The sequence below is a fragment of the Bombina bombina genome, chromosome 6, assembly GCF_027579735.1.
Source record: "Bombina bombina isolate aBomBom1 chromosome 6, aBomBom1.pri, whole genome shotgun sequence".
NCBI classification, from domain to species: domain Eukaryota; kingdom Metazoa; phylum Chordata; class Amphibia; order Anura; family Bombinatoridae; genus Bombina; species Bombina bombina.
This window is the reverse complement of record NC_069504.1, coordinates 701535224-701559394: the sequence shown is the minus strand read 5'-3', so window position 1 is coordinate 701559394 and position 24171 is coordinate 701535224. Positions and strand designations below refer to the sequence as shown.

Below are 24171 nucleotides of genomic sequence, written 5' to 3'. Positions count from 1 at the left end.
CAATCCACGTTCTAGATAGCCCCCAGTGTGGACACCAACTCAGTCGCACCTGTTATCCTATTCCAGGATATCGTAACCCCCCTCACTTTTATTTTATTATTAGTGGACTCCACAGCTTAGGTATTTGTTCCCATGAGTAATGGTTTGTGGACTCATCACCTGTATGAAAGAAAACATAATTTATGCTTACCTGATAAATTAATTTCTTTCATGGTGGTGAGAGTCCATGAGACCCCACTCTTTGTTTTTTTGTGGGGTTAGATATTTTCAGTATATCTTCTTTCTTTTTTTTTTTTGCTCTTATTCCATTTTTCTTACTTCACTTGCTTAGCTATACGTTAGACTAAGGTATGTGTGAGGTCGGAGGAGTTTTATAGAGCTCTTAGGGTTTGGGAATCTTCTTCCTCCTAGTGGTAGAGAAGAGTAATTCCCATGAGTAATGGATTGTGGACTCTCACCACCATGAAGTAAATGAATATTTATCAGGTAAGCATACATTTTGTTTTTGTACTTGTGATCTATCTGAACTAAAATTTGGGAGGGTTCACAAAAAATTAGTGTTGAAACAAAGAATTTGAATTTCTGGGTGTTTTATTTTTACTTTGTCTTATATTGAATGATGCTACAAAAATAAAAAATGGCCATTCCATTTGGAAATAACACACAGCTGTCCTCTAAACAAGAGAATCTGCAAAGTCTATATATATATATTTTTTTTTTTTTCCTTTGGCATATAGAGCTCTGTTTGTTCCAGATATGGTTTGCAAACTTTACCTCAGGGAACTCTGGTTAACATCACCAGTCATTCCTTTAGTTTCTTAAATAAAAATGGGGATTTATGATTTCTCTTGCTTTAGCGTGCCTTGAACCTCACTGATGAATTTTCTTTCTCTTAATCAGGTAAGAATTAAGTGGAATATCAAATCTGGTTTGCCATTTTGTGTGCATTCAGACGGCCATAGTAATGCATTGTTGTCCTTTATGAAAAACAGAACTAAATTAATAGACTTCCCTCTTTATAAATACCCCAGTAGAACAATTCTTTGGTATAAATCCGACTTTTATTTTCCCTTTTCAATGTTTGCAGAATCAGTAGCTCCATATGTCCAGTTGTTCCATAACATAGTCTTTTGCATCAAGGACCAAACCACTAATGCAGCAACCTCTTTCCACACAGGTATAATGCTAGTATTGGCAACTCTGACAATTCACAATCATCCGGGGCTTATATTTTCAGACCAAACCAGTCAAACCCAAGTCCTTTCACAAAGGTTGTCAACAGTTACATGGTACAGGTAAAACAGAACTCACTGTAATGTAATTGTGATGCCACTAAAAATTCTGTAATGTAATTTAAAGACATCTGTATTGTGACACTTCCCTAAGTACTCCCTGTATACTGATTTTCTATTCTTCTGCTTTCCAGACACTGCATTTTTCATTGTCTATTACAGCTCTTAATTTTTTTTTCTTTCATGATTCCAATAAAGCATGCAATTTTAAGCAACTTTCTAATTTACTCCTATTATTATTTTTTCTTCGTTCTCTTGCTATCTTTATTTAAAAAGCAGGAATGTGATGCATAGGAGCTGGCCCATTTTTTGTTGAGAACCTGGGTTATGCTTGCTTATTGGTGGGTAAATGTAAGCCTCCAATAAGCAAGCGCTATCCATGGTGCTGAACCTAAAATGGGCTGGCTGCTAAGATTTACATTCCTGCTTTTAAAATAAAGATAGCAAGAGAACGAAGAAAAATTGATAAAAGGAGTACGTTAGAAAGTTGATTAAAATTGTATGCTCTATCTGAATCATGAAAGAAACAATTTGGGTTCAGTGTCCCTTTAATCTAATACACTACTCAAAGCTCTACATGAATCTAAATCCTAAATCCATGTCTTATGTTGTGGCCACACACAGTTTTTTGCTTGATCAGCTTTTGCTTCTCTGCTTGCAGAATTCCCTAGTGCAGGAAGTATATCAGAACTTCTCTTCCTGGTGTTCCCAAGTTGTCAGATTGTACAAGGGGCAGAAATATGTGGAGTTAGAGTGGACCTTGGGTCCTATACCTAATGAGTAAGTTCTCTATGCCTTTTTTTTTTTGTGTTCATGACCCGTTTCTTCCCTAATTGTTTTAATACATTTCAGTGATGGCTGGGGCAAGGAAATCATCAGTCGTTTTGAGACAACTCTGAAAACAGGAGGAGTATTTTATACTGATGCAAATGGTAGACAGATCCTCAAGAGGAGGTAGTAACTTGTTGCCCATTGTATTACCATGATAAATGACATAATGCACATAACATAACATCTAACTTTCTCAACCTCTGTAGGAGGGACTCTCGTGAAACATGGAAGCTTAATCAAACCGAGCCAGTGGCTGGAAATTATTATCCTGTCAACAGCCGAATTTATATACAGGTAAGAGTTTGATACTGTATGATTGGCACAAAAAAAGTGGTTAATACAGACTCACTACAGTTCTTTCTCTTGCAGGATCAAAACACTCAGTTCACAGTCTTAACCGATCGGTCACAGGGAGGATCCAGCATCAACGACGGATCGGTGGAACTAATGGTAGGTTTCAAGCAACAGGCACAAAATTGAGAGATACAAAATAAACTGATAAAGAAATTCAAGTGATAAAATTATCTTGATCTTGGCCCACTGTACCTTTTCACAAAGAACAATTTAGCCCTGAACTGTTACTTAATTATATGAACATGAAGAGTCAAAAACCAAGTTTTTCTTATTCGTTTTGTCTATTAATGAATATATTCACATTTGTGCTTTGGTTTACCGTATTAATAGAACCTTTGTCTCCAGGTTCACAGACGCTTGCTGTATGATGATTATAGAGGTGTGGGTGAAGCTTTGTTGGAGCCAGGAGAGTATGGACAAGGGATTGTGGTCAGAGGAAGACACATTTTGCTACTGGACAATCCCAGGGACTCTGCTGATATGCATCGCCCATTAGCTCTGCATGAATACATGTCCCCCCACATTATCCTCTCCCCAAGTGATTCTGTGCCTTATTATTCAGGACTGGATTCTCAGAAACAGGTGAGTGAGAACAGATTGTTCAAGATCGCATGGTGCCTGCTACTAGCACTGCTGCTACACTGAAGTGTCGGCTTTCAATGTAACTGCTTCAGTCTAACAGCACTGGAGTGCACTGCTATAGACATACATAGTTCCTATTGGCTGCACAATCTGCTTGTCAAATTAAGGGGAAAAAAGATTTTGCATTTAATCACCCAAACTCTGCCTCTCTGCAAAGAAAAATGCGTTTTCAATCCTTGGACTTACATGCACTAAATAAAGTAGAATTAAACAATTGGCAAATACATAATAAAAAGACAATCAGCAAGCGCTACCCAAGTGTTGAACAAATAATGGACCGGCTCCTAAGCTTATATATTCCTGCTATATACCAAGAGAACGAAGAAAAATTGATAATTGGAGTAAATTAGAAAGTTGCTTAAAATTGCATGCTCTATCTGAATCACAAAATAAACAAATTGGGTTTCATATCCCTTTAAGAATCCTAAAAACAGAAATTCAAGGTTGTATTCTCAACCCTTTCTAGAGTGATTTTATTCCAGCTTATGTAAAATGAGGTACAGCCAGACATAGGTATCAAAATTGGAGATCACAGATTCAAGTGAAGGCTGTGGTGGAGGTAAATATATACTCTTTGCTCAGCTGAAGTCAGCGTAATATTATGCATAACAAGAACTCTTCGTTAGGGTTATGTCTGTTGCTATCTCTTAAATTTTGGACAGACACAATTTCAGATGTTTTGGATTTTGGATATAATCAAAAGATCACCTTGTAGAATTCAAGAATGCAATATAAGTTTCTACTTCAAACTTTCATTCTTGTTCCAAAAAGGGGACTCATTTCATTGTGCAGTAAACCTTTAGGCTTTTCACACGCATGTGAACACAAAGTTTTAAATGGGATCTGAAGCCAATTAATTTTCTTTTATAAAGGCGGTGAAAGTCCATGAGCCTTTATTTCTGGGAAATACCTCTCCCAACCACTAGGAAGAAGCAGATTTTAAAAACTCCAAGCGCCCTTAAAATTCCTCCCACCTTACTGGAAACTAGTATTATCTTTGCCTCTACCTGAGGAAGGTAAGAATGAAGGTGCTCCAGATGTTATTCAGAGAGAGGGGTTCTTCAGATTGATCTGAGGCCCAGTTTCCCCTCAGAGAACTACTTTTTGACAGAGGGAAGCTTTTGGAGTATGGGGTAGTGGTACGCGTTCTTGTTTTTTTTTTGTCTTCGTAGTACGCTGTTGATGTGTGTCGGCTTTTTAGCGCACTTCATTTTTTCAGTGCACATAGTCTATTAACCGTTCTTTGTGCGCCTGTCAGTTTTTTTCCCTCTTCTCTGTTTCAGGTTAACGCTCATTGTTTTCTTCAGCGCTGCTGGATGGAGTATTATTGCTTCTTTACTTGTTTCAGTATTTGTGGAGGGTGTAAGATTTTCAATTCTGCCAAGAGCTTCTTTTGGGGTATAGGATTCTATGTTTTTTTTCCTACCTTTATTTTCTATTCATGATTATTATGCTTTAATTTTTTTTTTATCTTAGGCCTGTTACTTCATTATGGAGCATACTGAATCTGTCCCCACTCCTGCAAATGTTAGTGCCTCAGAAGCTAGATCCTCTGAACACTTTCCTAGTAATATTAAGTGTGTGTTTTGCAAACTTGTTGATATGTTACCCCCTGCTCACCTTTGCAAATCTTGTATAGATCATTTAATGCATTTTAAGAGTTTCTGTCCTACCTCTGTTTGTTCTATACAAGGGGAGTTCTTCAGATTTTACTCTAGGATTTAAATATTTTGAACACGCTACTGTATCTGAAATGTTGGCAGTTATGCTTCCTTCAAGTAAGCGTAAAAGGTTGATTACTGATTGTCCTTCCACAAGTTTATCTGATTTAAAGGGACAGTCAACACCAGAATTTTTGTTATTTAAAAAGATAATCCCTTTATTACCCATTCCCCAGTTTTGCATAACCAACACAGTTATAATACACGTTTTACCTCTGTAATTACCTTGTATCTAAGCCTCTGCAGACTACCCCCTTATTTCAGTTCTTTTGACAGACTTGCATTTTAGCCAATCAGTGCTCACTCCTCGGTTAAATTCATGTGCGTGAGCTCAATGTTATCTATATGAAACACATGAACTAATGCCCTCTAGTGGTGAAAAACCTTTAAGATTAGAGGCGGCCTTCAAGGTCTAAAAAATTAGCATATGAACCTCCAAGCTTTAGCTTTCAACTAAGAATACCAAGAGATCAAACCAAAATTGGTGATAAAAGTAAATTGGAAAGTTGTTTAAAATTACATGCCCTATTTAAATCATGAAAGGTTTTTTTTTGGACTTGAATGTCCCTTTAAGTAGATCTAAATATGCTAAACTACATGTTTCTGAACCTATTGCATCTGAATTATCCTCTGTGAGGGTGAGGTATTTTCAGATGATCAGGATTCCGTTTCTGACTTTTTTTTTTTTTTTTTTTTTTAAACTAAAACACCTTGTTCTCTTTTAAGATAAGTGTTATATACCCCTTAGGAGTTAAGACTACTAAGGTTTCTGAGGATAAGTCTGTTAAGCAATGGGATTTGATTTTTAAACCTTCTGCTAAATCTCTAGAAGTTTTTTCAGTTCCAAATGCTGTTTCTGAATTAATTTCCAAAGAGTGGTCCAAGCCAGGTATATATTTTTAGACCTGTAATTTAGTTGCTGCAGCCTCTACTCTTTGGTGTGAAGGTTTGTTTCAGAGAAGTCTGCTGGTGAAGAGTTTTTAAATCAGTTAAAACTCCAGCAAATTCTTTCATTTGTTATGCTGTTGTTGACATTTATTAAAATCAAGGACAAGAATATGGCAGTAACAGTTTTAAATTACCCTATAACAAGCTATATCACTTGCGCTTCCACATATGCTATATATTTACTTAAAGAAACAGTCTAATCCAAAATAAACTTTCATGATTCAGATAGGGCATGTAATTTTAAACAATTTTCCAATTTACTTTTATCACCAATTTTGCTTTGTTCTCTTGGTATTCTTAGTTGAAAGCTTAACCTAGGAGGTTCATATGCTAATTTCTTAGATCTTGAAGGCCACCTCTTTTCAGAATGCATTTTAACAGTTTTTCACCACTAGAGGGTGTTAGTTCATGTGTTTCATATAGATAACACTGTGCTCATGCACGTGAAGTTATCTGGGAGCAGGCACTGATTGGCTAAACTGCAAGTCTGTCAAAAGAACTGAAATAAAGGGGCAGTTTGCAGAGGCTTAGATACAAGATAATTACAGAGGTTAAAAGTATATTAATATAACTGTTGGTTATGCAAAACTGGGGAATGGGTAATAAAGGGATTATCTATCTTTTAAAACAATAAAATTCTGGTGTAGACTGTCCCTTTAAATAAAAAGAGAGAAGCACTCAACCTGGGAACGAACAATAGCATAATAGCTTTTTCTATGGCTAGTTACCACCCAAGAAGCAGCCTCTTTTTGCTCAACGTGCCTTTCACAGAGAAGAACTTTCCTGAAGCATATCGGTCTGATCCTGACTTCACAGTACAGTCCAACCCCGAAATACCAGGCAATCCCTCTCTGAACGATAAAAACAGCAAAACGCCAGACGTACGTTTCGGCCTAGTGTGGTCCTCGTCAGTGAGGTGCAGCCATATCCCTCTAGGCACACTGAGCAACAGGTCCACGTCTGGCTTCCCACATCACACTTAGGGAGACTTCCCTAAGTGTCATAATTTGCATAAATAAAAAGAGAGAAGCGCTCAACCTGGGAACGAACAATAGCATAATAGGTGGTTCTATGTGTAGTTACCACCCAAGAAGCAGCCTCTTTTTGCTCAACATGTGCCTTTCGCAGAGAAGAACTTTCCTGAAGCATATCAGTCTGATCCTGACTTACCAGTATTTACTTACCTGCAAATGTGGGGTTAAGTACGTGGGGCGCACGTGTAGACGCCTAAGTCATAGGTGGTCTGAGCACTTTAGGAATATGAAGACAAACTAGGTTACGCCAGAGGGGGAGACCTTCTGGATCTATAAACTTAACACACTTCACCCATACGGATTAAATATTAATATTGATTTAGCTGCTTTTTATTGAGAGCACTTTTATGTCAGTTATGGAATTTAACTATAGATTTTGTTGTATGTTTATTATTGCACACAACTAACGTTGTTAGTATTTTATTTGTTTTAGGCTCATGAGCTATTGAGCACATTTATCACGCACATTTTATAGTTATTAGTTTATTTATTATACATAACACATTGAGTGGGGTCTGTAGATATTTTGACCCCTGACATTCCCCACATAAATGTATTAGTGGAAAGATGTATCATTTTCCATACTTTTTAGTTTTAAATTTTTTTTTATTTTTTTTTATTGAGGTTTGAAATAAGGCATACAAACTTCTTGAGACCAAGATAAGCAATAGTTACAATACAATATCAAAATATAGTAGATAGTATGTAATATATATAACATGCCATACAATCTTTGAGCCTTTCAGTGAACACAAGGGGACACTTTTGGACCTCAAATAAGACATAGAAAGGGCAGAAGGCTTCTTGGAACAACTCATGGATCTCACCTGATAAACCTCAGTTTTATAGTAGAATATTTGAACAGATAAGGTAAATTTATGTTAGAATACTGGAACAAGTAAGGTAAAATAATGTAGCAATTATACATCATAATAAGAAAAAAATAAATATTTCTGTGCTGACCATCATGGGAAAAAAAATGATCTCAGGACATTTTGTGGAACATATTTAAAGCATAAGTGGCAAATGTATTACTTAACATTGATATGTAGTGTCCAACTTAGAGTCTGCTAGGGAAGCATCATTTTTGTCTTTATAGCAATTAACCAAACTAGCATTAGCATATAATATACAATAGGATCTCAGGAATATTAAAGAGCTGTACTTGATAACTAGCTTAGATATCAGTTAGAAAATTTGGATTATCCTAAGTTATGAAGGTATAATCTAGATTTTATTAAAGACACAGAGACGAGTATTTTGCTTTCTTTCCTTTACTACTTAAATGGCAGTCATTAAAAGCACATATAATAATACAAGAAAACTGTCATATTTAAAAAGAGACCGTTAAAACAGAGAAAAAATCAGTGACCAATAACAATGTAGAACTGATTAGACCAACACAAAGTAACCAATCAGATTCAAAATATAACCTATAAACTGTCCAACATATGCTAATACATCCTCTTTCTTGTCGACTGATGAAGAAAACCTAAAGTCCATCCAAACACAATAGATCCATCCGAAAAGGCAAACCAGAAGACTGAAGAGCAGGAACTTGAAGAGGAAACACATCCATGCAGGAATAACCAACTTGATTGAAGAATTTGAAGATAAACTGGAACTCTGTAATCTTTGAAGAAAACTTGTTTGAAGAATTGAATCATCACATAGGTGAGAGGGAACAAAACCATCCAACAGAACGTCCATATTATTGATTGACAACTAAAACAAATATAAAAAGGATTAATAATAACATAATAAAATAAGGGAGGGAACAATATAAACATTTAATAAAGAGGAGGGAAAATACTCGTCTCTGTGCCTTTAATAAAATCTAGATTATACCTTCATAACTTAGGATAATCCGAATTTTATTACAAGACCAGAGACTCATATTTTGCTAGTTTAAAGCAACTAACAAAATAAACTAAGCGAGGCATGTTCAATGGGTTTAAAATAGAATTGTTTAAAAATAGAATCAGAAGACCAGTCAGCTGCAGCCAAAATTTGTTGAAGGGTAGCAGCTTTCAAAAATGCTTTAGAAGCAGCTGATCCTCTAACAGAGTGAGCAGAAAAGGAACAATCAATACCTGCCTCACTCATAACCCATTTAACCCACCTAGCTATAGATGTAGAACAGATAGGATCATGAGGAGGAACAAAAGATAATAAACGTTGGTTAGAAGAAGGAGAACGAAAATAAATAGTTCTACGTTCATACTCTTTAAGACATAAAACCACACATAGGAGGGGTTCAGAAGGTAAATAAGGATAGAATATAGATGTTGAAAAGGATTTAGTTCTTTTAGAAATAAAGAAAGTAACACCTTCAGGAGTAAATTGTTTAGAATTAAAGTCTAAAGCTCTGACATCAGAGACCCTACGAAAAGAAATTAAACACAAAATAGTAGCTAATTTGGCAGAAAGTTGTTTCAAAGATAAAAATTCATTAGAAGGCCAAGACTTAAAAAGAGCAAATATAAGATCAACATCCCAAAAAGAAGAATATTTAGGAGCCGGAGGTCTCTTTAGTTTAATTGCTTTCAATAACTTGCAAATTAAGGGGTGTTGACCTACCGGAATATTATTAACAAAAGAATGTTTAGCAGAAATAGCAGATCTAGAGACATTGATCGTTCTATAAGCTAAACCTGAATCAAAGAGAGAAGTAAGGAAGTTAATAATAAAAGTTATATCAACTGAAAGGGGATCCAAATGTCTTTCCATGCACCAGCTAGACCATCTGGTCCATGCGGAAAAATAACATTTTTTGGTCCCGGGGGCCAAAGAGTCTTGAAGGAGGTCCTTAGCCCGTTGTGATAAGCCTTGGAGAGATGAAGCTTGCCCGAAATTGACCAAGCTATGAGACGAAGAGATCCTTGAATGATAAGATCGTGAGGATGACCTTCTGGATCTGACAATAGAAGAGGAAAAAGAGGAAGAAGAACAGGATGCTTGACAGACAATTCGAGAAGAGATGGGTACCAAGCTTGAGATGGCCAAAGGGGAGTGATCAGGAGAATTGAAAGAAGATCTTGACGTACTACCGATATGGTTCTCTGAATCATGGAGAACGGAGGAAATGCGTAAGCTGTTTGAAGTGGCCAAGGGTGAAGAAATGCGTCGATCGCCAGAGCGTCTGGATCTGGACGCCAACTGAAATATGGATGAATTTGAAAATTCAGTCTCGAAGCAAACAGATCCATAGAGAAAGGACCTCTGACAGATTGGAGCGACCGAAAAACTTGATGATGAAGTTTCCAATCGCTGGAATCTGTCAAATACCGGGAACCCCAATCCGCTGCTACATTGTATAGACCTGGAATATATTCCGCTTTGACAGAAATATTTCTGTCCAAGCAAAGGTGAATGAAATCTTTCGTAATAATAGATAAATCTCTCGATTTTGTACCACCGAGACGATTTAAATATCGAACTGCAGAAATATTGTCCATTCTGAGTAAGATGGACACAGGAAAAGAACCTTTGACAAAACTCTTGACTGCAAAAGAGCCTGCCAAAAGTTCTAAGCAGTTGATATGAAAACGCTTTTCTTCTGAGGACCACTTTCCTCCCGTGATAGAGGGACCACACCGAGCTCCCCAGCCCGATTGACTGGCATCGGATTCTATCACAAGATCTGGAGTTTTCCCAAAAATGGCTCTCCCGTTCCAAGCTTCTATATGGGTGAGCCACCAAGATAACTCTTCTTTGGCTTCTGAAGAAAGAGGAATTAAATGGGAGTAAGAAAGTCCTTTCTGAAGATGAGAAATTTTTAAACGTTGAAGTTCCCTGTAATGAAGTGGAGCAGGGAAAATAGCCTGAATAGAGGATGAGAGTAACCCAACTATTCTGGCTATAGTCCTGATGGGAACCAAAGATAAAGAAAGAGTTCTTGAAATTTCTTTCTTGATATTCATAATTTTGTCCTTGGGAAGACTGAGAGTAGAATTCAAAGTATCTATCTGAAAACCTAGAAAGGTTAAAGACTTGGTTGGAGAGAGAACTGATTTCTCTTTGTTGACTAGGAAACCCAAATTTTCCAAAATATATAAAGTAAGTTGGAGTTGAGATTTTAAAATGACAGAATTCTGATTCATAATCAAGATATCGTCTAAATAAATTATAAGACGAACTCCTCGAAGACGAAGCCAAGTGATGATAGGTTTCATTAGTTTGGTGAATATCCAAGGAGCTGAAGATAAGCCGAAAGGCATTCAAGTGAAACTCCAAGTCTTTCCTTCCCAAACAAAAGTCAGAAATTTCCTGTGGTTTTGAGCTACAGGAACTGTCAAGTAAGCATCTGTCAAATCTAGTCTGATAAGATAATCGTTGTCTAAAAGGCAATCTCTGAGAAGATGAATGCCTTCCATTTTGAAATGTTGATAAACAACAAAAGAATTTAGAGTTCTTAAATTTATGACTGGACGAAATTGTCCGTTTTTCTTTTATACAAGAAAAAGATTGCTGAGAAAACAATTTTGAGGGTTTAAAACAGGTTCTATAGCCTGTTTTGATAAAAGATTTGAGATTTCGTTTTGAACCAAAATTCTGTCTGAATTTGAAAATTTTATTGGAGTGGGAAGAGAATACTGAACAGGAGGAGAAATAAAATCTATAAAAAGACCTGAAACGGTGTGGAGAACCCATTGGTCTGTAGTAATCAGATTCCAATTGTGAGCAAAGAGAGATAATCTGCCTCCTATTATGTTTTGGGAAAAAACATGAGAAGGGGGAACAGAAAGGTTTACCTTGTGAAGCACGGGATCTTTGTCTGGAACGCTGGAACCTGGGGTTCCAAAATCTTCCTCTTGATGGGAAAAAACCTGAGGCAACTGGATTTTGGTATGGTCTTTGTTGCTGGAACTGTTGGGTAGAGAAATGAGACCTGTTGGGGTATGAAGCACGGCCGGGAAAGCGGCCTCTACCTTTCCCAGCCTGCTCGGAGAAACGATCATGATGAAATATCTTTTTCATTGACGTTCTCACTTTATTAAGATTAGAAAAAGTGTTCACATAACTATTCAATTCTTTGATAAATGTATCACCGAATAACAGACCTTTAGTGTCGGGATTAATTTCATTAATCGCGAAATCGCATACTCTGGGGTCAATTCTACGCAGTAAATTACGTCTGCGTTCCGTATACATAGCAGAGTTAGCATTGCCTAAAAAGGAAAGCATTCTCTGCAGCCATTCCCTAACTATGATAGGATCTAAAAGGGCATTATCATAAACAGCTTGTTCTGATAAGTCAAATAATTTTGATAGGGGGCCAATTGTGTCAAGCATTTTATCCTGACAGATCTTCCAAGCCCTATCCATACCTTTTTATAGCTTGAACCCGGGGGAACCTATAAATTTCAAAATTTTTGGGTCAACTTCTGGAGTGCAACTAGCGTTGTTGGGTAAAATGGGTCTAGGACATTCAGCCCTCATTTTGTTACGAGAATCCCTTTTAAGGGGCTGTCGAAGCTGGTAGTCAATAAAATCAGCAATGTCAGATGAAGGGCACCATTCCGCAGATCTCGGATGGTGCAAATCATCTGCATTGAATCTAGGATTACCTAGACAATCATAAAATTTAATTTGTTTAGAATCACCATGTTTTGACTTTTTAAGACATTTTTTAAATTTTTTCTTTTTCGGAGAAGCCGAAGAGTTCTCTGAGGAAGATTGAGAAATGTAGTCCTCAGAATTTTCTGAATCTAATGAAGAATCAGAATTAACTTCTGTCTCAGAAACAGCATCAGAAATATTTTGTTTGGCCAAAGCCTCTCCCATCAGTAACCTCTTGGGAGTAGAGGATAAAGCAGGTGTTTTTCTTCCTTTCCTGCAAGGAACAGACACATTTGAGGCAAGCTGACGAGACTTTTTCACCAGTTTTTTGCTAGTCTTTATTGCACTAGAAACAGTTCTTTTCCTTTTTATAGCTTTTTTAGAATTTGATTTATTAATCAAAAAAGAAATTTTCTCAAACATGGCATCCATAGAAGTGTCAATCATCTTTTGAATCCCTTCAGTATTGAGTGAAGGATTCAAATCAGGAGATTGAGACATATTCAAAACTTTTTAAAAAAATATATATCTGAATAAAAACTATAATAAAATTATTGATAATCTAACTAAATAAATCTATTAAAAAATTTTCTGATAAAAATAAATGAATTGCCCCAAAGAATGTGATAACAAATATACAATAAAAGAAGTATAATGAATGTATAATAAATTAAAGATTAACTAAATCGTTATGTGAACAACTAATTCCAAAAACAAACAGCAGATGGAGATAACAAGCTGTTTTAAATGCTGTCAATGTAAAAATTAAATAATAACTTCCTCTACAGGATCGCAACAAAGTTGCGACTAAGTCCGGCAATAACTTGGCAAAGACAGAGTAAAACGGCGGGAAAACGTTATTGCGTAGCAAAGAAGACTACGCCGCGCGCATGCGCAGAAGGCCTAAGAAATTAGAAGCAAGATGGAGAACGGAGAACGAAGAGAAACTGCAAAAACTAGAAAATGAAAAAGCGAAAAGGTAAACAGAGTAGGCGAAACCAAAGGGGGGCAAAAAACGAAAACGAAAAACAATAATAAAGCAGACTTAATAAGACAAAGTATTGAAAAGGTCAAAACGGAAACAGAAAATAAAATAAAATAAATGCAAACAATTTTTTATAATAATAATAAAGACGATAATAGCAATTTGTAAAAACAAATGAATGAAAAATATGAACAATAATAATAATAAACCTGAGTCTGTAATAACAAACCCAAGTCAAACACTAAAATATTTTATATAAGATTATAACACAATACTTATCTTATACTGAAGCAGTAAAAGAAAGAGGATGTATTAGCATATGTTGGACAGTTTATAGGTTATATTTTGAATCTGATTGGTTACTTTGTGTTGGTCTAATCAGTTCTACATTGTTATTGGTCACTGATTTTTTCTCTGTTTTAACTGTCTCTTTTTAAATATGACAGTTTTCTTGTATTATTATATGTGCTTTTAATGACTGCCATTTAAGTAGTAAAGGAAAGAAAGCAAAATATGAGTCTCTGGTCTTGTAATAAAATTAAAGATAAATTAAAGGGTCTGTCATTAAGCTACAGTAGTATAGAACACAGACAAGGTGGTCTCCTTGCAAAAAAATCCTCAATTTATTTTTACAAAAGGAACAGGAACAAACAAAGTCACAACGTTTCGGGGCTGTGCCCCTTAATCATGTGATCATGTAAAAATAAATTGAGGATTTTTTTGCAAGGAGACCACCTTGTCTGTGTTCTATATTACTGTTAGCAAGTTGGCAGTTACTTGCATCTGGTCTCCTGTTTCCTGGGTTCCTGTGCTGGATACTACTGTGCCTTTTCTGATTAAGCTACAGTAGATCAGACTCTAAATAAAATCTGATTGCAGTTCCCGTCTGGAGTAGAAGGACGGAGATAGTGTGTGGAGGGTTGCCGCTGAGTACTATAAGAAATCTATAGTTGTGGTCTCTCAAATCTCCCACTAACTAATCAGTAGATACATTATAGTTATATTATAGAGGCTGGATTAATCAGCATAGTAAAGGGGCATACTATGATAGAAGCCACCAAGTTATTATAGATACCTCAATTAGGGATGTAGGTCTGCAAAAACAGTATCATTGATTAAATTAAAAGTGCTTACATACTCTGCTTAAACTTAGACTAAGCATTGCTCCAAGTCCCCTGCAAGATTTAAAGGCTAGTCTTGTAACTACGCACATAGTACACCGCCCCGGGCGCAGACAGTGCAGTACAGAGCAAGTTAATAATAGCAGTAGGATAAATATTGAAAAAAACACATACCTTGAGGGTTGCTTAGCCTGTGGAAAACAACATACAGTACAGTACCTACCCTAATAAACTAAACCCCTATCAGGCTATTTTTATGTAACTCTGCAAGGGGCAAGTACAACTGTGACTAAAGGTAGCCAATTACAACCAGTTAAGAGTTGGTGGAAAAGTCTCTATGTCGAGATAAGCATGATCACAAATAGAACTGTGAATGGAAGTAAAGTATTTAGCATAGTTCTGTTTACTCCCCGCAAGTCACAAATCTAACCAACTCCGGTGCGAGTCCCCTTGAGAGAGTCATTTTGCCCAGCCAGCTGCAGGGTCGCCAAGAGCATAAGCCATAAAGATGCGATGGCAAAAGGGCAGCATCCCCGCTCCTGGATAGCCTCCCACTTGAACAGCGGCAGCAGATCTATGCATCGAGGGATCCTTGAAAACTGAAAAATCTCTAAGGAGTATACTTTTTGTGGACGTGTCTCCTCTTGATCTTTGGGTACATTCCCAGTAGGGGCTCTCTTACATTTGTTTTCCCCAGTAGGTAAAGAGGCTGATCGGGACACTGTTGTGACATTTCTGCTGATCCATACCCGAGCTGTTCTGTTGACATTATCCCATTCGGTCTTCACAGCCGCGATTGCCATGTCTCCTGTCGCAGGCCTCGTGATGACAGGTGCCTTTTTTTATCATAGTGTACCAGGGTAGTTATATAGCGCTGGGGCCCCAAAGCGCTGTTGCTTAGATGCACCGCTAAAACAGGTGTGACTCTAGTTATTTGCTGGGATGCTTTTAGAACTTCAGAATGAAATGCCATGTTCAGCGTTTCTTCTAGGGCAGCATAGTGATCTGAGAGAAGATTGCACAGTGCTTCTAAAATGGTAGTGGTACACTCCATGTCCGTATTGGTCTTTTATAAAAAAAACTTTTAGTCAGCACATTGAATAAGATATTATAGATGCACTCACGGTGCTAACTAACGACAGGAGCCAAAGAGCGTGGCTGATGTTAGAGGCCACAATTTCAAAGTAGCTCCGGCCTCTGAAGCCAGCAGCGATCCCGGTGAAATTGGTCTAGATGGATAGGTTTTCTTTAGTATATCTTAGGTATGCCAATCTCTATCCTAGATGCTTCTAATAAAGAATTATATCATGCAGATTGTACAGAAAAGCTGGAGCAGCTTGCAGAAGTGCGACCAGTCGTGGCCACTGCCCGGAAGTTCCCCCTTTAGTTCTAAATTTTGAATGTTAAATATATGGAAACGTATAGAATAGAAATGTCTTGTAAACATTTGGATCACTTCACGCCTGGTTGTATGATTTAATCTGTGCATTCACACAGTGTTTAGATAGACTATCGTATAGATGAACACAACTATTAAAGTGTGATTCATTGTATTTGCTTGTAGCAATGCTGATATCCAGTCGATCAGAGGAGGTGGGTTTTCCCACATGTTAATCGTATATCTTGTTAACTATGCAATTACAAGCAATAAGTATTAGCAATGTGTCAGAGATATATGGGTATTTGTTTGCTGAAGGATTGTATGGGCAATTTGCATTACACCTAACACTATACGGTTTACTACCTATATGCACATATATGCAATTGTGCAAGCTCAGTATATAATTTATATTATTAATAGGAGATGTATTGCCTGTGTGTATTGAATATTTTGTAAATATTTGTATAGTTCAAATTGTCTGTATACCTGCCTGATCTTGTAGTAGGATGGGTCACTAAATGGCTGTGACCCAATAATATGTTGTATACTTTGTTTACCTGTATGATGTCACAGGGGGAGTGTATTAATTAACAAACAAGGTGTTTTGACTATTGTTGATTGGAGCATATATATTTAAATAGGTAGCGGTTATTCAGTATGATAACAGTCTGAGGAAACTGCGTTGAAGAAACACGTCACTGTTTTAATGTCAGTTGTTTTTATGCAATAAACTGTTTTTATATGCTACCGCTCCTATCTTTGGTAATTGCGTTACCACAGATCTACACCCGGACCCTGTGGCTGGCGATTGATACTTTGTTTCCCGAGTGGTGTCTAGCTGCATGAACACCTGTAAAGTGAGCTGGTTTGAAACCGCTGCCTGATACCTGCCAGGAGAGTGGGACCGCAACCGTTGGAAATTATTGGCCTGGAGACCTGGTTGTCCAGTCAGCCGAGCGGCTCAGAAGTTTCGGCTTGCCCCATTAGCACTATTGTGTGCTTCACTAGTTGTGAGTGGTTTTCTTATCTTCCTGCAAACCCATCCCGACTCATTAACAGCTCCTTGGTAATCAGCGTTGACGAGTTTCGCTGCCTACCTTTCTTCACTCAAGTCCATGTCAGAAGCGAGGCTACTATCTGTCACACTATAAGTGCCGTGTTCCTGTTCCACGGCGTAGATTCTGGTAAGATCGTTTCATTTTATTTCAATATGTGAATGTAATGTTAACGAAACAAGGTAAAGTCCCAGTGGGACTCCTTTTATCTTAATAAGGAATCATGGGTTAATATCTCATGAGGGGGGTTATTGAACAGGGGGCACTTTTAATTATGTTTGTTATATGGTTCTATCTGCAATGTGTAGCTATACTTAGGCTCACTGCATTTACGGAACATAACGGCCTTCTTTTAATGACGCAATCTTTCCAGATTGCGCGCCCTTTTCGTGACTGGCACGGTGCACCTCGTGACGGGTGCAGTTACGCTGTCTCTCACTTCCGTGTGCTGACTGTGTGCAACCGAGAGAGTCTTACACGTGGGTTGTCTGGGTCACAGGAGGTGGTAAGTTCCCCAGCCATTGGGGGTGTTAAAGGGTGCCAGTTAGTTTTTTGTCATTTTTGTAATCCCAAGATTATGGAGGATTCTGATATGCGTGACACGGATGCCTCCGATATGGAGGATGTGTCTTGTGATGAATATGAAATGGCCAAGGCCGTTTTAGAGTACTCTCCTTTCCTGAAGCAGGGAGCTTAGAGTGCACTGAGCCATCCGCCTCCGAGGTTACCATGACCTGTGAAGCGAGTGTCCCAGTCCATTTCCCGGCTACGCAAGCAGGTGTCCCTATGGCCTTTACTCCTTCTCCGGAGGGTGGCTTGTTTCCTCCAAAGGTTACGGAACTGTTCCGCATGGCCATTTCTATGGCGCTGAATCATTTATATCTCCCAAGTGAAGATACTGTCCGTGTTCCGTTAACCAGATCGCCTGATTCAGTTCGGCCTTCTGGGGAAGCGTTGGCCCCTGAGGCTTCAGGGGCCCCTATCTCAGAGCCAGGGTCTTCAATTGTTCCAGCGAGGGATGATTTTTGCCTTCCGTTATAGGCTGACTTGCCTTCATGTTCTTTTAAGACATGTTTTGGCAGTGTTGGAGGATCCCAGTCCTAGTGGGCCGAGGGATCCGCGGCCTTAGAAGCTGGATGGCAAAATGGATATGACATTTGGGAATGAAGCCAATCTCCTTAACTTTGCCATTTTTTTTTTTTCTTTATGTTTTTTGGTTCCAGTTTTGAACTTGGGTGAATGGGGCTCTTTTATTGGCTGGTTCCGTTGTCGTCCTCATTCACCTTAGGCGTTCACCCGATGGGTGCTGCCTTCATTTTATTTTTTGATCCGGATAGATGTGTTTAATTTGTTCTTAAGCTCATGTCTGTTAGAATTTTGTTTTTATGAACGTTCTTCTCTGGAACCGATACTTGCGGCTTAGGTCACGTGGGCACTTTCTCGGAAGTTGTGCACTTGTTGAATAATAGAATTTATGTTTTTCTAGTTCAGTTATCAATCCTTCGGGACGAATTTTCTTGGACCTTGGGCAGTTCTATAGTGTCTTTATACCAGGCATGTACTAGTCGGATACTTTTTTCAGCTGTTACCAGGGTTCATGTCACCCTTGTGGTGCTGATTAATCCTGCTGGATTTTGAATGTCACTTGGTCTATTCTATGGACTCCGGGCTCGGATCCTACCGAAGTATGAGGCCTGTTGTTTAAATACAACCCCTCCGAACGGAAGGTTATGACTGCCAATCTAGGTTGGCTGTTCAGGCTTCTCGCCTGGGATACGGATCTGTTTTTGCAGAGATCATCATGGTTCTCAAGTCCCCGGGGACTCAGAACCGTTAGTCCATTCTTGGAGTGGGAGATGTGTGTGACCCTTGTGGTCTGGTGTGCCAAGTGATTAATAATTTGCATTTTCACTCGAGGTTCTTCCGGACGCTGACTCTTTAGCCTATCAAGCATTTTATTGCGGTGGCTGAGTTTTCTTCCTTTCCGTCTTGGGTGGATCATATGCTCGGGATGCGCAGGGCATATTCTTTCTCTGCTCAGAGTTGTGTTACTCTATGAGTTGGTGTGCAGGGGTTCCCTGCCTTCTGTAGGCTGCGAAGCTCCAGCTGTTGCCTGCTTAAAGAAGATTTTGGAAGATAGATCCTTCAAGGATCTCTGGCTGTTGTCTCTTCCATTACCCTTAGTCTACCATGGTCTTGACGTTCGGGTGTATTTCCGTTCCCATTGCAACCATAGCCTTGGGGCTTGTCCGTGAATAAGCGAGGTCGGTTACGGAGAGCCGCCCTTCTGGGGTCAGGTAGTTGACCATTTATTCTCGATGCTCTGTTGGGGGCTTTGTGGGTGGTGCTGTAAGTTTGGATGGCGTACAGGGTTCTCATTTGCCTTCCGGTGTTGGTTGCTCCCTTGCCTGTGTGTGAAGTCCTTTGTGACTCTTGGGTTTGAGGCTATTGCTAGATCGCCAAGTCTACGGACCTTAGAGGTGCATTCCTCCTTTTAGGAGACAGCTTAGGGTTCCTCTGGAAGTTGGATCTTCGTTTGATTCCTTTTTCTAAGACCCTGACCCAGGTCCGTGTCTCTCCTTGGATGGGTGTGGACGATTCGATCTCACACTAGATGTTTGTGGTCCCGCGGGCCTCTCTCTGTAGAGACTGGGGTTCTGTGAGAGATGCCTTGTTTTGAGGCTTAGGCCCTTCTGACGGTTCCCTACTGGTCTTCTGGCGCATTTACGTTGTTCCTGTAGACTCCAGGTATCCTCACCTGGGTTGGCGATATGGCCGAGGGGTCTCGCCTCTATGGTAGGGTAGGTTTCCGTAGTTTATTTCCCTCTCTTCTAGAGCGGGGGTAGGGTTCTCCAGATTCGGAGTTAGTTACCTTAGTATTGGGAGCGACCTGTGGGTCTTGCCTTGTCACGGTCTTTTTCCTTCTTGCGTTCCAGAATCCTGGAAGAGGAATTGCGATGTAGTGACTGGTTCCAAAGGAGTCTCAGTTTTAAGAGATTCCTCCAGAGCATCAAACCAATAAGCAGCCGCAGTGGTAACCGTGACAATGCAGGCTGCCGGCTGCAAAAGTAATCCTTGATGAACATAAAGTTTCTTAAGAAGACCCTCTAATTTCTTATCCATAGGGGCCTTAAAGGCACAACTATACTCAATAGGGATCGTAGTTTGCTTAGCCAAAGTGGAAATAACACCTTCCACCTTAGGTACTGTCTGCCAAGAATTCCTGATAGCATCCGCTATGGGATACATCTTCCTAAAAATGGGAGAGGGAGAAAATGGTATACCTGGTCTCTCCCATTCCTTAGCAATAATTTCCGAAGTTCTTTTAGGAACCGGAAAAACATCTGAATAAGAAGGGACTTCCAGATATCTGTCCAACTTACTCAATTTTTCTGGAGGGACCACGATTGAATCGCAGTCGTCCAGAGTCACCAAAACCTCCTTGCATAACAGGAAGAGGTGTTCCAGTTTAAACCGGAAAGACATCACTTCCGAATCCGTCAGAAGCAGAGCGCTATCCGATTCTGAAAGCTCACCTTCAGATAGGAGCTCCAATTCTGATCCCTGTAACGGCATTTCAGACCTCGCTATTAAAGCATCTGAAGTCGTATTAGCCGCGGGGTCGTCCTTCCTCCTACGTTTGCCTTGCAGTACGGGAAAAGAGGACAATGCTTCAGACAGCGTAGAGGACATAACAGCTGCTATGTCCTGTAAAGTAAATGCAGGTAAAGTAAATGCAGGTGAAGCTGCAGGGGTACTGGACTGTGCCTGGGTAGGCGTTAGGGACTGTGACGCTTGGGGAGAAAGATGTGGCATACCCTGATTCTCATCGTTAGAACCTTGAGAAGCATCCGCTTTATTTAAATCTGAATCAAAAAACATTTGCTCCCTAAACTGTAAAGCCCTCTCAGTACACGAGGGGCAAAAGGTAACGGGAGGTTCCACAATTGCAGTCAAACATAATGAACATGGAACAGTCACATCCATGTTAGTACAGAGAAAACCACAGACTTGGTCTTGCCTTGCAATTAATGTGTTAATAAACAGCCCTGAATAAAATGGGCAGCTGTACGTTTAACAACTGAGCATAAAAATGACAATTGCTTGCAATTAATGTGTTATCAAGATTAATTTAAACTGAAAAAAATCAGAGGGAAATAAAAAATGCGATCAAGTAATATAACTTTTCAGAGTACCGGATAGTAAACCTAGCCTCTGCAGCCTCAACAGCTCTGCTGAGGCGCCTACCTGCCCCCTCGAAGTTGTTTCCGATGTCAAACACACACTGCCTAAGACCGCTTGCTCTATAACATTAAACCATGCGGTCCCAGCAGAAGAGAAGCTCCGATCACACTCTCAGCAATAGTAGCGTAGGAGAAAAACAGAAGCGCGGCATCCGGAGCGCGGGAAACAAACTCCACCCTTCGTGGGCGGCATTAAACCCCACGTCATAGAGAATGGCTCCTAGAACCGGGAGCCGTATTTTTGCTGCGATCTCAGCGTAACGGCCATATCACATACCCTCAAGCCCCATGCTGCACAGTCTAAAAAGCGCTATGAAATAAAAACCATGCGGTTTGCAAGAGACCATAATATCAAACGGAACCTCTCAGTAAGCGCCGGAGGCAAGCTCCGCTCTTAGGTCAGACATAATTAAATCTCCTAGCGTCAGTCCAAGTCCATATGCGCTCCCACATACACACATGTGACCTGAGCGACCCAAGCTATCCATCCCCACCACATCCTCCTTAACCCCTGTATGGAGGTCCTGGCCAAAAATCGGGGTGCACAGACTGAAAGGCTGCAATGAGTCCTGAGTTAAGGCTGTCCCAGGAAAAGAACTGCACATGCCTTGTTGCTGATCGACAGCATGAAAGAAGCTCGTCCCACAGCTCAAAAGAAGTCTTCAGTATCTTCTTGTCCGTCTGTGGAGACATACAGGGCCTTAGTTAGAATGGCTAAGACCATTTTGAGAAGGGTAGCATACAATCTGGGAGGCGCAGTGAATTGTAAATCCACCAGTTCCCAATGCTGAAAAGCCACCTGTAGCTCCCTGTAATAAAATAGTACTCACTGGCACCATTTAAAAATAAAAAAACTCTTGATTGAAGAAACTAAACTAACACCTCACTTTACCTCTTCCTATTTCTAACACAGGCAAAGAGAATTACTGGAGTGGGAGGAAAGGGAGGAGCTATATATACAGCTCTGCTGTGGTGCTCTTTGCCTCCTCCTGTTAACCAGGAAGTGATATCCCATAAGTAAGGATGAAATCCGTGGACTCATTGTATCTTGTAAAAGACATGGAAATAACAATATAAGGGAATTAATCCCAATAACAACGCACTTCTCTCATACTGATTGAGGAAATAAAGAATAGAGCACTGCTCCCTCTGGTATCCAGTCTGTCCAATGTATACGAAGGCAGGGGATCCAGGGGGTCTGGTCTGCTGTGCTACTACTAAGGTATGGTAGTATACTTCTCCACTGTACATCCACACTTATGCCTCTCAAGATGTAGTGCGTTTATGTGAAAACAAATATACACGTTTTGATGTGAGACGGTAAAAGCGAGTTCCACTTCTGTTGTAAGACCCAGCGCTATATGACACAGTAGTGACACTGGCACAGGGGTATAGCCAAAGGAGGGCTGGTTATAGGATCAGTGGTATCTGCATCAGTATAGTAACACCAAGCACTATAAAATGTTTTTAATTTCAAATGTACCTTGGTGTCCTTCACTAAGGTCTGTACTTTGGAAAATGTCCGCCACAGCCTTTGTCTGTGCCTATCCCTGCTAATTTGTATATTCTTAACGCGGCATACAATTTTTGTAGTGTTACAGCGCAGATTTTCTTGTTTTTATTTTATATATATATATATATATATATATATATATATATATATATATATAATTTGTGGGTTATAGTGATAATGGAGATTATAAAGAAGGAGTACACCAACAATACTCGTCTCAAGTTTACAGAGGGTGGGGGATCCATTTTTGAAGGTTACAGGCCCTCACTAATGGACAAGTAGTAGCAGGCCCGTTTCAGTATAAGATCTTACTGTACAGAAGGACTTTAGTACCTCCCTAAGATATATAGAAACTAAACTGTATAGCAAAAGGGGTGGGGTATATGTAGAGGGATTCACACCCTTTGACATGAGGTGTTTCTACCTACTCAAGTAACCAGAGGCTGTATAATCAATACTAATAATATTCTACAAGTGTGTGACAGAAACATGGCCAATAGCGTGAATTTGTGTAGTAAATAGGCAATACGTTCAGGAATTAGCAAGTTTTGAACTATAGGAAATAAATTGTAGCTTTTGTATGAGGCAATAGACCTATTTTGCATTATGTTTAATACCTCTGTTAGAAAGTCATGGCATATACTGTTGTCTGTTAAGATTTTCTTCCCCCTTTAGTTCTCCGCTTTAGGTGCAGAGCTCCCACAGAACGTTCACCTCCTTACACTTGCTCAGTACTCGGCAAATTCCGTTATCCTGCGCCTAGAACATCCATTCCAAGGCCACGACAGTGTGAATTTTTCGCAGCCTGTTACAGTCAACCTGCAGGTATGAAATCACCTAGAATCCTCCTTCTACCAGTGACCTCCATTAAGCTTATTTTATTTATGTTTTCTGTTTTACACTTTCCATCATTCAGACTATGTTCTCCTCCTTCACTTTGTCTAACTTTGTGGAAACAACATTATCAGCAAATCTGGAGAAGAGCAAACTGAAGCGCATGGAATGGAGAACGTCAGGAGGTGAGAGGCAGCAAAGGGTACAAAAAAGAAACCTCAAATACACAACTGGTGTAAAGAAACATTATACACTTAAAAAAGATTTATGATGCATGTGAAAGAGTAGCAAAGTTTTTTTTTTATATGTGTTAGTGACATTGGATTGTACTAAAACCGAAAATGCGTATAACAAACTTGGAAAATGAAACAAATCTTGCTTTTACATAATTTATCAAATAACTCGCCAATAGGGCAGCCTCAGCACACAAATGCAGGACTTGTATTCTTTTGCATAGCTTGAGGTGATGCAGCCAATCACAGGGAATGCCAGCAAGGTATTTTCTTGAACAGAAACTGCACCGTTATGTGACTTGTTGCCTAGGTAATCTATTAGTTGCGCTATACATACACACTAGCATGTAAACTAGTAGCATGATGCGTGCATACTTAACAGTTACTGAAAATATCTGTGCATGCACTTGTGTGACTTAAA

General features: G+C 39.3%; 1 protein-coding gene across 1 annotated transcript in view; it reads left to right on the top strand.

The window, feature by feature from the left end:
* Window positions 1-24171, top strand: part of MAN2B1 (mannosidase alpha class 2B member 1) — a 228584-nt gene that overhangs the window by 189479 nt on the left and 14934 nt on the right. Inside the window, exons 16-23 of the mRNA XM_053717829.1 lie at window positions 1178-1295; window positions 1954-2072; window positions 2145-2246; window positions 2330-2417; window positions 2493-2573; window positions 2823-3059; window positions 23359-23508; window positions 23600-23702. Of these exons, the coding sequence (XP_053573804.1) occupies window positions 1178-1295; window positions 1954-2072; window positions 2145-2246; window positions 2330-2417; window positions 2493-2573; window positions 2823-3059; window positions 23359-23508; window positions 23600-23702 (998 nt within the window). The remainder of the gene's footprint in view (window positions 1-1177; window positions 1296-1953; window positions 2073-2144; window positions 2247-2329; window positions 2418-2492; window positions 2574-2822; window positions 3060-23358; window positions 23509-23599; window positions 23703-24171) is intronic.